The sequence below is a fragment of the Lepisosteus platostomus genome, chromosome 4 (assembly GCF_059453375.1).
Source record: "Lepisosteus platostomus isolate fLepPlt1 chromosome 4, fLepPlt1.hap1, whole genome shotgun sequence".
Lineage (NCBI taxonomy): Eukaryota > Metazoa > Chordata > Actinopteri > Semionotiformes > Lepisosteidae > Lepisosteus > Lepisosteus platostomus.
Genome location: NC_142614.1, coordinates 48,219,897 through 48,233,460, shown reverse-complemented (window position 1 = coordinate 48,233,460; position 13,564 = coordinate 48,219,897). Strand labels below are relative to the sequence as shown.

The following is a 13,564-nucleotide window of genomic DNA, read 5'->3' as shown; positions in this document are numbered from 1 at the left end:
CAAGCCTGCTTACTGTATATTCCCAAGCCTGGGGTTTTGTTGCCCTTTTCTGAATCGCAGAACTTGGCACTGCGCGACTTGGTAATTCTGTCTATGTTGTGGTGCAAATTGGAGGTTTTACAAGTTACTGTGTATATTTGACTTTTATTGCAGTTTGAAATGCACTCATCAATGTGGAATCTTTCTAATCACAAAATACGAAAATAGCGTTGCAGTTCCCCTTTAATATGTTAAAAAAATGACCTGGACATTTTTGTAGAATTACAGGTGGAAAGGCATCTATACACCCATGAATTATGAACAGGTTCCTCTGGAAGTGTGTTAGGGTATGCTTTATATGAACTACACAAATCATAGATGTCTGACTGAACTTAGAGGCAATGAAAGACCAAAGAAAATGTCAGGCAAATTGCCACAGACATTGTGAATATTAGGTCAGGACATCTGAATCTGCTGAACCATTTTCCTGTCTGTGTGTCAAACTTGCAGTTTTAGTTTTAGCTGAATTATATTTCAACAGATGTGAGGCTTGGTATGTCAGCATAAATTGTATTTAGTTTTATTATCTGGCTCCAAATGAGAGACCCATAACCAATGGGATGTTTTTTCTGTTGACTCTTGGGATAACATTTGGGATTTTGTCTTAAAATGTTATCCTTTCAAATTCACATGAACAAGACTGAAAAGGAACTGAAAGGAAGATGCCACTTAGCCAGCATGCAGAACAGTAACGTGCAGTCAGAAACTGGCCTCTACTGCAGTTTGGTATCTTAGCATGAAGCCTATTATATAAAAATACATTTATTATTTGCAGTATAAATAACAGTAAAAGACAATACATATGTTTATGACATACCAAAAACAACTTTTTTTATGGGACAATGTTTTTCTAAAAATATATTAAATAGTTATTATGGACCTACTTAGATACAGTAGGTAAGCTATTAAGGCCAGTATTTCTAACCTACAGTGCCTTACAAATATCCTGAGACCCTATATATACCGTCTAATTTTATAAAACTACAAATGATGCATGCACATTTTTTAAACTTAGTATTTTATTCAAAACCTAAATGCTCAAACTGGGGATAAAACAAGTTACAGTAAATGTCAATGCCGAGTGCATAAAGTATTCAGACACGCGAACTCAAATATTTGGCAGCAATTACAGTTGCCAGACGTTTTGGGTAAATCTCTACCAACTTTGCACTCAGGCTTTATCTATCTATAGGTAGATATGATTAAGCTCTTTCCAGTTGCTTGGGTATCACTAATGGACAGCAGATTACAAGTCTTTCTACAGAACCTCAGTAGGATTCAACCCAGGACTTTTTCAGGGCCACTCAATGACATTCACTTTTTTAAACCACTTCAGTTTAACTTTGACCTTGTGCTTTGGATTACTGTCCTGCTGAATGGGGAATTTTCATACCAGTTTTATGTACTTAGCAGACTGAAACAAGTTTATCATGTTGTATTTGTCTATACTTTACTTCATCCGTCTTTCCTTAAATTCTGACGAAGCATCCAGTCCCACGGTATGATGCTGTCATCAACATGCTTCACTGTAGGGATGGTGTTGAGTCTTCATCAAATGTAATGCCTGATATTTAGAGCAAGAAGATCCATTTTTGTTTTGTGTGACAGGAACACCTTTTGCACATTTTTGCAGAATCACTCAGGTACTTTGAGATGGCATATTTTTAATGATGGCTTCCATCTTGCCTGGCATTCTAACTACTTTTGTCAAGTGTTCTGGATATTGTTGACTGATGCATATTTTCTCCAATCCTAAACATTGATCTCTGTAGCTCTTTCAAAGCTATCACTGGCCACACAGGACTAGTTTCCCCCCTGCCCACTCGGTTTGGGGTAAAGGTTTGATCAATGTAGTGTCTGAGTGAGATTATCCATTTCTTGATTGTTGAGTAGACTGTACTTACAGTGCTACTGAGAGACTAATATAATATTAATATTGTTTGTACTATTCGCCTTACCTGTGCTTTCAATGACTTTATCAATGACTTACTTAGAAAGATATTTAGTCTTATGGTTGAGTATTGAACTTAATGAACTAACCAAGGAACTTCAAAGAGTTAAGCGTTTTCATTCTAAAAACATGAGAATCGCTATTATTGAGTCAGTATACATATTCCGAATTCTTACTGTATATTCACTTTCTGAATTATAATCTAATATTGTAAGTCATTTTTTAACTGGAAAGCTACAGTACAGGTCTTTACCTTGGGCTGTGGTTCTGAAGTTAGGCTGCTGTTGACTGTTTCACTGATGAGATGAGGGACTGCTGGGTCCTATTGTACGTGACGTAATACAATGCTACTGACTAGTATTGCAATTGCAGTTTTCAAAACTACTGACTCAATTTTGGGGCCAGAATTTCAATGCACTCCACATGTACTAGAGGGTCTTAAAAATTCTGCATTTTTTCTATTTTAATAAAGCCACATTCTGACATCAGACTATACCCTAAATCCAAGGATACAAAAAGAAAGGATGTGTAGTGGAAAACCCTGCTACTGTTGTTTATTTTGTATGATCTGGTTTTCCAGCTGGCATGCAATCGTAAAGGATTAAAACATAGTATGTAAAAACACTTAAGAAAATTTCTCCACCCCGTAAATGGATTGTTAAAACAAAAGGGCCTTTCAGTTACACAAAAATGTAGTGCGTGTAAAATAAAGAACTACTGTAGGATTCACATTAATCAAAGTGATTATCATTGCAAAAAGTAAAATATATTTGCAAAAACCCTGACCAAGCATTTAAACAAAACAACTCCTTAAAACATTTTAGATTAGCATTTAACACTCTTTTTTTTCCTCTAACTGTGTTTTCGTATTATTTATAAACTGTATTACAGTATGTCACAGACTACTTGATGAGTTGTGCTTTATATTACAAACCTTACTTTCGCTACGTGTACATCTTACATGAAACTTCTTTGTCCTCCTTCTAAATTCCAAAGGTGTTACTCAATGACATGACGCAGGTTCCAGTATGTGGAAAACATGCACACCAAACACAACTGGATGATCAAGAATAAAGATAAGCGATGACACAGGTAATGAAACTTTATGAGGGCACACCTGCTTATATTTATGATCCTACTACATATAGTGATATGATGTTCTATTAATAGATCTCTTAAAAATCACAACTGCAATTTATATACTACCATTGAAAAAAACATCCATTGTGTAAGCAAATGGCAAAATCTTCCTTTATACAATTAATTGTACACTGCTCACAAACCAAGCTTTTACTCAGGGATAACGACAGATCCAAATTAAGGACCTGGGTTCACATATTTTACATTAGTTAAAATATCTGATACCACCTTTCTTCACACTCAATTATGGGATATTAATAAACAGTAAACTTTACTGAATGTGCTTAATCTTGTATAAATATACTGTACATATTTTGTTTAGTTTGGACAAAGGTTTTTAACAGTAAAACACAAAAAGAAAAGGAAACATCCCAATGACAAAGAAAAACTCAAGATTAAAATAAACAGCTGAAAAAGGACATGGTTGTACATGTTTTGTAACTTGCAAATTCTAGAAAGGACTAGACACCTCAGTATACAACACTACATTAATATACAGTATTACTCATAGAGTGTGCCCTACCTGTGTAAGTACATAAGAAAACACACAGCAAAACTGAAGTGTGCAGGGGATTGTAGATCTGTTTTACTGCTAGGAAGATTTACAAGATACAAATTTATTTATTTCAAACCAAAATAAGTAAAAACTAAGTTTAACTCTGTGTATATGCAGCACGTGTATGCAGACATACAGCACAACCTTAGAAAATACTAAAGTCCATGTTGAAACTGAATAGCCGGAGTGTCTCTTCGGGTGTGAAGAGGTCAGGGCTGGGGCACGTACATGTGCAGCTGGAGTGACTCTCCAGGTGTGCTGAAGCCAGGGCTGGTATATGGACGTATGCAGCCCGAGTAACTGTCCAGCCGGGGCCTAGACATGCATGAGTGCATGTGGGACCTGAGCAAGGGGAGGAGCCAGTGGACCAGCTACCTCTTCGTAGGGAGCGTGGGCTTCTACCAGGGATCTGTGCTGAATTAGGACACTGGCTGCTAGCGCTCACCGGAGCAGATATGCCCGATGTGTGGGTGTCCGTGCTGCCCAGCAGGTGCCAGTATGCAACCCGAACCCAGAGGCTTGGCTGGGCATGCCCATGTGTCTGAGGCTCTGGCAGCCTGACTCTGGCTGCAGTCCCTGGTTACTTGTGGGCCATGAGGACAGCTGTAGATTTTTCCCATGCGGAGGCTGTAGAGCCGCCTGTCTGGCTTTGAACAGTTGCTTATGTGCCTCACCTTTAACCACGGAAAGTTGAGAGGTGTTGCGGACTCTGCGGAGACCATCTTCTGGGACTGTTCACCTGATGGAGAGCAAACACTCTAGCTGCAGGTCTCAGTAGAGATTTCCCATCTGTCTATATGGGAGGACCAGACATACTTGGCTTTGGCATGACCAGCAGAGGCTAGTCAGAGGCTGCTGGTCGCAGGATCCAAAGACCAGCTTATTAGCATGTGGTCGATATATACCTAGAACTACCACCTCTTGAGGGCAGTGGTAATCCCTGGCAAGGCCAGGCACCGCTGCAGAGCTCAGACACGTAGATCACTCCTGTCTTGCTCACAGAGCGGACTGGGGTCACAGGCTTGGAGCATTTTCAGTACTTGATTCTGGAACATCATTGCATACCATAGCAAGGTAGGAAAGGAAATCCGGCACTGCCTCGTAAGCAACATTGTTCTTTCCTTGGATTTGAGGCTGGTAGAAAGCAGTCTACATTATGTTTCAGAAACACACTGTCCTGTCCCAGGTCCTGACAGCAATCAAGTGGGACTGAGTAAAAATGTTATTTCTGTTAAAGGAGTGATGTTATTTTAAACAAGAGAGATTTTTCTATACATGATTATCCGTGCTTATGTGGTAAAAACTGAACTATCTTTGATGGTTTTTTTCTGATTCAGTGGATGGCTTTTTTCCCATCTATTTGTATATATATTTGTGTGTCTGTTTTTTCGTGTCATTTAATTTAAAAAAGGAAAGGAAACCATTGGGCCAAAAATAAATAAATAAATAAAGTCACAAGTCCCCTTGGACAATTTCAGTTTTCTCAATTCTCTGAAGCTCTCACATTTCTTACATGGCAGTGCTTGTGTGTTTTGTGAGATGTTCTTCTCGGTATGGTGTTTAACACTGTCAAGTTCAATACCACATTTTGACAAGACTCAGAACACAAGGAATGAAGGACTAAGCTTACCTGATAACAATACATTGGTTTTTGGGTCCAGTTGCCAGCCTTCCTAGCATGGACTGGTAAGATCTGTCAGCGATAGCAAAAATATGGGGAGGCAAAGAGCTTTTTTCATGGTTTTTATATTTTTCCGATACCTGGGTACACAAAAAAAACAGTACTTACTGCACAGCAAATGAATCACATTCATAATGTTATCAATAGTTTTGAAATATCTAATCATCATTCAATGGAAAAGTCCAAGGAATGGTTTGTTCAAAGGCAATCAACTCTTCAACACCAACTCTTCACTAATCTCAGCAACTATTTTTCCCCCAATACCTGTACACGTTAAATCCACAATTCAATCCAGTCACTAAGCGGGAACAAATAGTCACTAAGAGAAATCTGGTTTAAAGGTAGTCATTTGCTGGTGTTTATTATTTAATCTAGATCTCAAGATGGAATCTAAAGAAAATTTCAACCATCAAAAAAAAATCAAAGCAGCCATTAAAAAATAAAAATAATTTGTTTCATGCTAGATTTCATTGGGGTTGAACAAAGATGCCTCATACAAACCGATTATTTTTTTCATGGGTTCGTCATTGACACTGAACTTAAACAATAATTCTGAGGCATACAATGAACAGTGACTTATTATATGAGCTTTCTTTAATACTACATATAATAGTATCCTAAATTATAAAGTAAAAGTAAATTTACAGTCATCTTCTTTCCACAATAATAAACTCCAAAAAAACGTTTCTTATATCTATTACTAAAAACTATTTTGCTTTTTATCTCAACTTGGTCAGAATATTATACTGATTCACAACCGTAGGTGTAACAGGGAATTGCTTAATTACTTAATCACCTCAAAGACATATTAAACCTTTGAATTACCTAGATAAAGCCAGTTAAACTGTAAGCATTAAATACTACACCCAGGAATCACCTTTGTCTTTAGGCACATAGGAGGGGTGTTCAGAAAGTTTTGCATTCTGATCCTTAGTCAATGACTGTTGTATACAACCCAGGTTGTCTTGTGCCTTCCTGAGTAAATGAATTATGGACTTTTAAATCAAGCGGCATTCTGAATCAAACAATTTGACCTCAAATTTTGGTGAAGGAAGACCACTCTATAAAGCAAATCCAAGAGTATATGGTTGCTGTATAAGGGGAAACATTACTCCACAGTGACTTGATAGTTGAAGGAGATTAAACACGGCAGAGACTCAAATCCAAACCTGGATGCCCCTGCATTTGGTCAGAAACACTCTCTACTGTGGAAAGCATGATTTCATCTGATCAGCAAACCAAGCATGCACAACTTGCAAAACAGGATGGCATTTGTGGACCCATTAATATTTTTACATATTAACACTGTTCACACATCTGAAGTCCACAATTACAAAATGTTGATTCCTTGAAGGCACCATTTCTTGAGTGGTTAAACAAGTAACACAGCTCCATTATTCAGGAATTGTTAGCTTGACTGACAAAACGTCACAACAAAGAGTGATAACACCAAGGAATAAAGCTCCAAAACGGTTTTGCTATCCTTGTGCTGTAAGTTATTTTAAACACTTGCAAGTTGCCAAACAAAAGAATTGAAAATTAAGAGAATAATTCCTTGGTTTCTCTTAGGAAAATACTTACCGCTTTTTCATAGAGTGGAAGATATTTAAATGGATTTATGGCTACCAAGATATCCCCAATGTATGTCTGCAAAACAGAAGGAGACAAACATGTTTTGTAACACTTAATATTGGGGGTGTTGATGCCATTATAAACATTTAATCAATCAAATACATAATAAAGTGGCATAGATGTACCACAGTGGCATAAATGTAATAATAAGCAACCTGTAGATTAACAGCATGTTAGTGGCAAAACCAATTCCAACCAGAGCCTGAACCATACCGTCACCCTGGAGTTATTTTCAGAAGGTAGCCTTTTCCATTTATAAATGTATTACCAGTTGACTAACTATTTTTCATTTTTAAAGGTCAATGCTGCAATCCCTAAACTAAAATGTGGTCAATTGTTTGCAACTTTGAAAAATACAGACGTCACATACAAAGCATACATATTTGTTTCTATGTCACTATTACCACACTATGCCTAGGTAATACAGTATTTTTTGCTAGGAAACCGTCATCAAGAACAATATAAAATGTTTCTTACAGTTTATTCACAACACCAGTTCCCTCGTTTTAATCAGTTTTACAGGAAGTAAGTTTTGCAACACTTTCTGAGGCAACAGCTCAGAAAGAACAGGCGGTCTTCAGGCAGTGCTACATTGCACAACTTCATAAACAGTATGTGGCATGAATTTTGAATGTGAGGACAAGAGCTATATGTCCATATTAAGTATGTATTCAAGCAACTTTTAAACCTTTAAAGACAGAAATTTATGGTGACATTTCATTTACATCTTAGACAATGTGGGGAAGCAATAAAAAAAGGCTAAAATATTAGAATAGGTTGCAAAGTGTACAATTTCAATCAAGGCACGTTAGAAATCACTGAGACATCATTTAGAATACGTGTGCGATTTTTAGCATTAAGATACAAAAAAAATATATTGCTCCTCTGAGGTCAATCCATAGAAGATGCATTCCAGGTCTTAAGAGAATGTCCTACACTGACAGGCAGAAGGAATCAAGCCTCCAAAATTCTCAAAGACATAGACAAGTCAACCCAGCGAATTTCATTCAGATTTCAGTGAAACACTTACCAGAGCTGAAAGGTGATATCTATGTGGAACCTCAGTGAGAAGAGGAAGCACTTCTTTACACCAAAGTTTGTGGGAGTAAGGGACAAGCTACCTAATCTGTTAAAGCTGAAACCTTTCAAGAATGTGGCTTCTTTCAAGAACCAACTAGATGAGATTCTTGGATCAATTAGCCACAATACAAACTACCAGGTGAGTTAGATGGGCCACATGGCCTCCTCTCGTTTAGAAGTTTCCCGTTTAAACAAATCTTTAAATCAAACATTATTTAAAACAATTACGGAAAATACAAAAGGCGTTTCAGAAGTTTAAAGTGGTTCATTCAGCAGTCATATGCTAAAAATAAGTTCTTAATCAGTGCAGTCTGAAGGAAGAAAAGGTTAGCTTTTTACAACAAATCGATGTAGAAGATAACTTCAGCAATTGCTGTGGTCAGACCTCTTTGGCTCAAATGGGAGAACAATGGCACAAAGAAAGAAGAAAAAGTGTTTTAATGAAAACATTGAATAACACCAAAACGGTGGGTCTTAACTGAGGGTTGTGTGTGTGTAGCAGAGCTAGTTTGGATACGGTGACGTCATCACCCTCCCTGCGCGTAGCAGTGACCTCAGCTGCCTGGGCTGAGGGAGGTCTCCTAAAGCGTTGCTTTACGCTGGAGACCAGGGTTCACGCCCCAGGTGTTGCGGGACGAAACGGATGGAGTAGAGCAGTGGAGGGCACGAGCCCGCACGGAACCGAAATGGTCACATGTGCACATTGATATGTTTTCCATAACCTGTGCAGGGACTTAATTTGGTCCATTATGACTGACAGAGGTATGATTATAAAGAAGTTCCAGTGCTCAGAGACTATACAGTCACTTTAGAACAGTATTTTACAACTGCAGCTCAAGAGTGCTGTAGTGTGAGCAGGTTCACATTTCAGTCAACTCTCGACCAATGAATTGGTACATTTGTCATCTTAATGGAACTAATTTAATACCTTTTTCAATTCCTGAAGTGCCCGAGCTCTAAATAGACCAGAACGACCTGCTATATTACAGCCCTCAAGGCCTGGAGTTGTGCACTCTTGTTCTAGAAACATCAGTTCTACCATCAGGAGCTGGGTGACATACAGTAATCTGGTGTTTCCCCAGCAACATTTATGCCACTATACAAACCCAGCTGAACGGACATATAGTGTGGATTATGCAATATGAAAATTTGCACAAATGAGGTCATTAAAAATAGAGCTAATAGGAACACATTTGGATCTCCTATTTGTATCTAAATTAACCGCTGTCATATGTGCTGTGCAACTTTAGATGTTCACCACATTTGTGAAAGACCCTTATTCCTCAAGTGACTTACAACAACCATCACATAACTTGTTTTTCTATAACACACAGTGGCTCCTACATACTGTAGGCCAGACTGCAAACAAGGAAACCACATTATTCAACTTTTATTTTTAAATTGACAACTGTTGTTTCATGAGTTACTCTATGGCTGATGTATGTCTCCCAGCCTTTTGTCCACAAATCTTAAACTACTAGAATGCTGCTTATGTTCAACAAAATAAAATCAGGTATTAGATATTTGAGGCCTTAATACAGCTTTTTCCATTGGCTGACAGTCTTCCTAGACACCTTTAAGACCACTTAATATATCACATTTAAAAAACCAAACATTTAGACTAAGTTGTCGCTTATAAGATGTGAAATTGTATTTAGACAATGCCATCTTGCTACCACCTTTTGAATAAGCAGTCACTGATAGATGTAAAGAAATAAAATTATGCTTAATATAATGATTTTCTATGTAATCAATAAGATTGTTAGAATACATCTTAAAAATTCCTAAATGGATGTAGCTGCCATGCAGTTGGGAGTCTAGAAACACATCCAGTATCCGTTTTGAATTAATTGCTTTGAGATGCCTTTCTTCTTCCTGTGTTTTTGAAAAATGTGAACTCTTCCTATAGGCTTTTCCAGGGCATGCTGGAACACATCCATAAAACTATGTCAGTCTTGAGCACATAGTTGTACAGGCATGCAGACAGAATATTTGCCTTTTAAAATTACAGATCAAAACTGTCATAAATTAATTTACAGAATTATAACACACTTCCTTTCGTGCCATTGTGCTAATGCGACAAAAAAAATCATTGTAGAAAATTATTCCAAAGTTATCATTCTACTACTCTTGGTTTTTAGGGTTTCAAAATGTTAAAAAAATGTTAAATGCCAAAACTTGATCAATGAAATAGTCATAGTGCAGTGTTTACCGTATCCTACTCGTGCTTGTGAGAAAATAATAGAATGAGAAAAACGTATTGTAAACGTAGTAGTGTAAGCGTAGTGTAAACACTCAGTATTGAACTTCTTAAACCCCGCAGTTTACGCACATTTTGAAAGTAACATTAATTGCATTTTATACAGGCACGTGGCGCGTCTGACAAATTACAAGTCCCATCCGCAGCTGACAGTCAAAAGTCAAGCAACTTGTTAAAACAATTCTAATTATTTTCTGCATTCTCCTGCACCTTAAGCAAAGCTTCATGCAATCGCCACTTGAAGAGAAATGTGAACTTCAGTAGCTCTTTAACCTTCTGAAGTCCACCTGAAAATAGTGGACGGCTACAGAAGTCTGTTCGAATCAAAGGAACGAATCCTTGACCACAAAAGCCACTACGCATTTCATATACCGTACTTATTTTTGTTGTGCAAATACAATATATTACACCTATATATTTTTTAAACTACTCCACATGGGAAAGTTTCATGATGCGTCCATTGTCTTCCGCTCTACTATATTGTACTTTGCAAAGGAATACGGTCAGTGAATGGACAATGAGATTTTCAGGACTAACATCACAACCAAAAGAGAATCTGATGGAAGGACAACCCTATCCCAACAAAACTCTAGTCTTCCGAAGGGCAAACAAGCTAAGCAGCAACACACAGACTCCATAAAGTCGTTAAGCAACAGGATATCTTTCGCCCTCCGATTTGATAGGAATACGAAATTTAATAGAATAATATAATAAAATGTAATAGAATTCAAAGAAATTGGTTTACATTACAATCATCCATGCCTTTGCTATTCTATTATTTGTACCCAGTATTGCCATCCTTACTTTGATAATTTCTGTTGAATAAACTCGTCTATTACCATTATAAAAGCCTAGATCAGAACTGTCAGTCAATGAAGTTTCAGAAATGTTTTTTTTCTTGCTTCGTTGGTTACTTATATACATACAGTACTGCCCAATATCCCCGTCCAATTACTATCTCCAGTGAAATTAAAGCTCTAAAGGGTATTTTAGAAAATGTACTTACATATATGTGATTTTGCTGAAATCGATTACTTAGAGATTCCAACAAGCTTTTCTCATCCAGATCAGATAGAGTTGCCAAATCCTCTTGAGAGTCTGCTGGCATTTTCTTTCAGTGGCACGTTGTAATGATAAAAAAATGACTGCTAAGTTTCCTCCTCAGTACTCTTTAAAGCGACGTTGTGAGATACTGTGCTTCCGTCCCCACTAACTAAACAAAAATGTTTAAATTCTTTTTCCATCTACAGCTTCTGAAAAACGCATAAAGTTTCCTCCTGTGGGAATGTCACATCCCGTTTTCATAACAAACCACAGAAAATATAATACATACATAAATTAAGCTAGTTTTACAATAAAACGTTAAATACTATTCGCCTTGTGCTTTGATTGCTCCGAGTTCAGTTTAAAGTGCTGTGCAACTCCTCCCCCTCTCTCTCACAGCAAAAACATCAGTTAAGGTGGGTCCCAATAAATGGATTAAATACGCTCAGCTGGTTATACCGCTGTCAAAGACGTTCATGTATAAATGATGCATAACTTCCCTGCTCGGTGCTCTGGTTTCCTTGTTTAACAATGTTTTTTGGGAGAAGCACTAAGGGGGAATAAAGCTTTGACCATATTGTTAAATAGAAGCCTGTGTAGCGTCAATTTTAACTACCCTGTGAGCTGCGCTTCTCCATTGTTCCCTGTACAAAACTGTTTAGAAGTATGGAAGTGAAGCAGGAGACTTTCATGTTTTGGAACACCAGTATATTTTGTCCACCGTTTAAAGCTGGTCATAACAGGGCCAAATACGGACTTCTGCCTTATTCAACAGTTAAACATAAGAGCATGTTTAAATTAAGAAAATATCATTTTTAAGTGCTTCGTTCTTTTAAAGATCTGTGAGGGTAGCCTGCACAATTTTGGAAAAGCGACTGCAGACGGAACTTTAATATTAACGTGGCTGGGGATGTTTAAATATGGTTCCTAAGTCGCCGACTTGGTCTGAAAGTTCTTAGCACACAAATACATGACAATAGAGATCATATTACAATGAGGAAAAAAACATACATTACTAAATCACTAAGGAATTGTACACGTTGCATTTCTTAATAGTAATAATAAGTAGGGAGAGGAGTATATATGTGTGTTACATGCATGTTTTGAGAGTTTGTACAGTAGTTGCCTTGTATGGTCTGTTAAAATATTAACGCTGCAGTAAGAAAATTCTACTGCAGGGGGCGAAGGGTACCTAGAGAATGATACGGGGCCTCTCTCTTGACACTCGCCCCCTACAGTATAACTTACTACATTAAAACTCACTACATTAAAACTCTTAAAAAGGGTGTTAAACATCTCAGTGAACTTTCCTTATTCTTTACAATTAATCATTTGTAGCTCACCAAAACAATTAAGGATTATATTGATGATCTGGATGCTGCACATTGGTGGTGGTGGAGGGGAGACCCCATTACCTGTAAAGCGCTTTGAGTGGAGTGTCCAGAAAAGCGCTATATAAGTGTAAGCAATTATTATTATTATTATTATTATTATTATTATTATTATTATTATTATCTGTTTAATTTTAACCTGCTAGGATAGTGGACAAAAATTATATTGTTTGTTTCATATTGGTTTTAATTTTATTACCTATGAGTAGCATACAGAATTCCATTCCCATCTTATGATCCTTTCATAACTCTTTTTCATTTGTAACTTTCATAAGCTGCCTTCTTAAAAAGAAAAAAAAAGTAAATGACAGGAGATCAGAAGTTGTCAGATCTTGCGGCCCTGGTCTATTCATCTTGCGTTGGAATCACTGGCAAATAATTATTAATAATAATAATAATAATAATAATAATATTAACCATGACATTTTTTTTCATAATCCAATTAATAGACAATAATGAGAAATTTAGATTGATAATGATATGCTGCTAACAAAATGACTACTTATAGAGTAGTTCAGGTGGGTAGCTGCGTCAGCATGCGTAGGCTGCAAAGGAACAAATAATAGGTTTATTCCATGCTGAAAAAAAGAAGAAAGAGAACACAACGTTTCGGCCGTGGAGCCGTAAAAACTAATTTTAGTTTCGGTGGTCAGAAAGACCAGAAAGACCACCGAAACTAAAATTATTCTGCAGCTAGGATCACACATTCTCCCTTCCCTTAATGACAGATTACTGTTCTTTTAAATTTTCTCCATTCATTGGAAGTTTCATTTCACACCTCTCTGCACCC

General features: G+C 37.1%; 1 protein-coding gene and 1 pseudogene across 1 annotated transcript in view; one reads left to right on the top strand and one right to left on the bottom strand.

The window, feature by feature from the left end:
* unm_sa41569 (un-named sa41569) overlaps nt 1–11,789 on the bottom strand; it is a 66,254-nt gene extending 54,465 nt beyond the window's left edge. Inside the window, exons 1-3 of the mRNA XM_088629698.1 lie at nt 11,346–11,789; nt 6,949–7,014; nt 5,317–5,447 (exon numbers count right to left, since the gene is read on the bottom strand). Of these exons, the coding sequence (XP_088485824.1) occupies nt 5,317–5,447; nt 6,949–7,014; nt 11,346–11,447 (299 nt within the window). The 5' untranslated portion in view covers nt 11,448–11,789. The remainder of the gene's footprint in view (nt 1–5,316; nt 5,448–6,948; nt 7,015–11,345) is intronic.
* Nucleotides 3,851–4,952, top strand: LOC148673339 (guanine nucleotide-binding protein subunit beta-like protein 1; annotated as a pseudogene).
* Nucleotides 11,790–13,564: the final 1,775 nt, after the last annotated feature.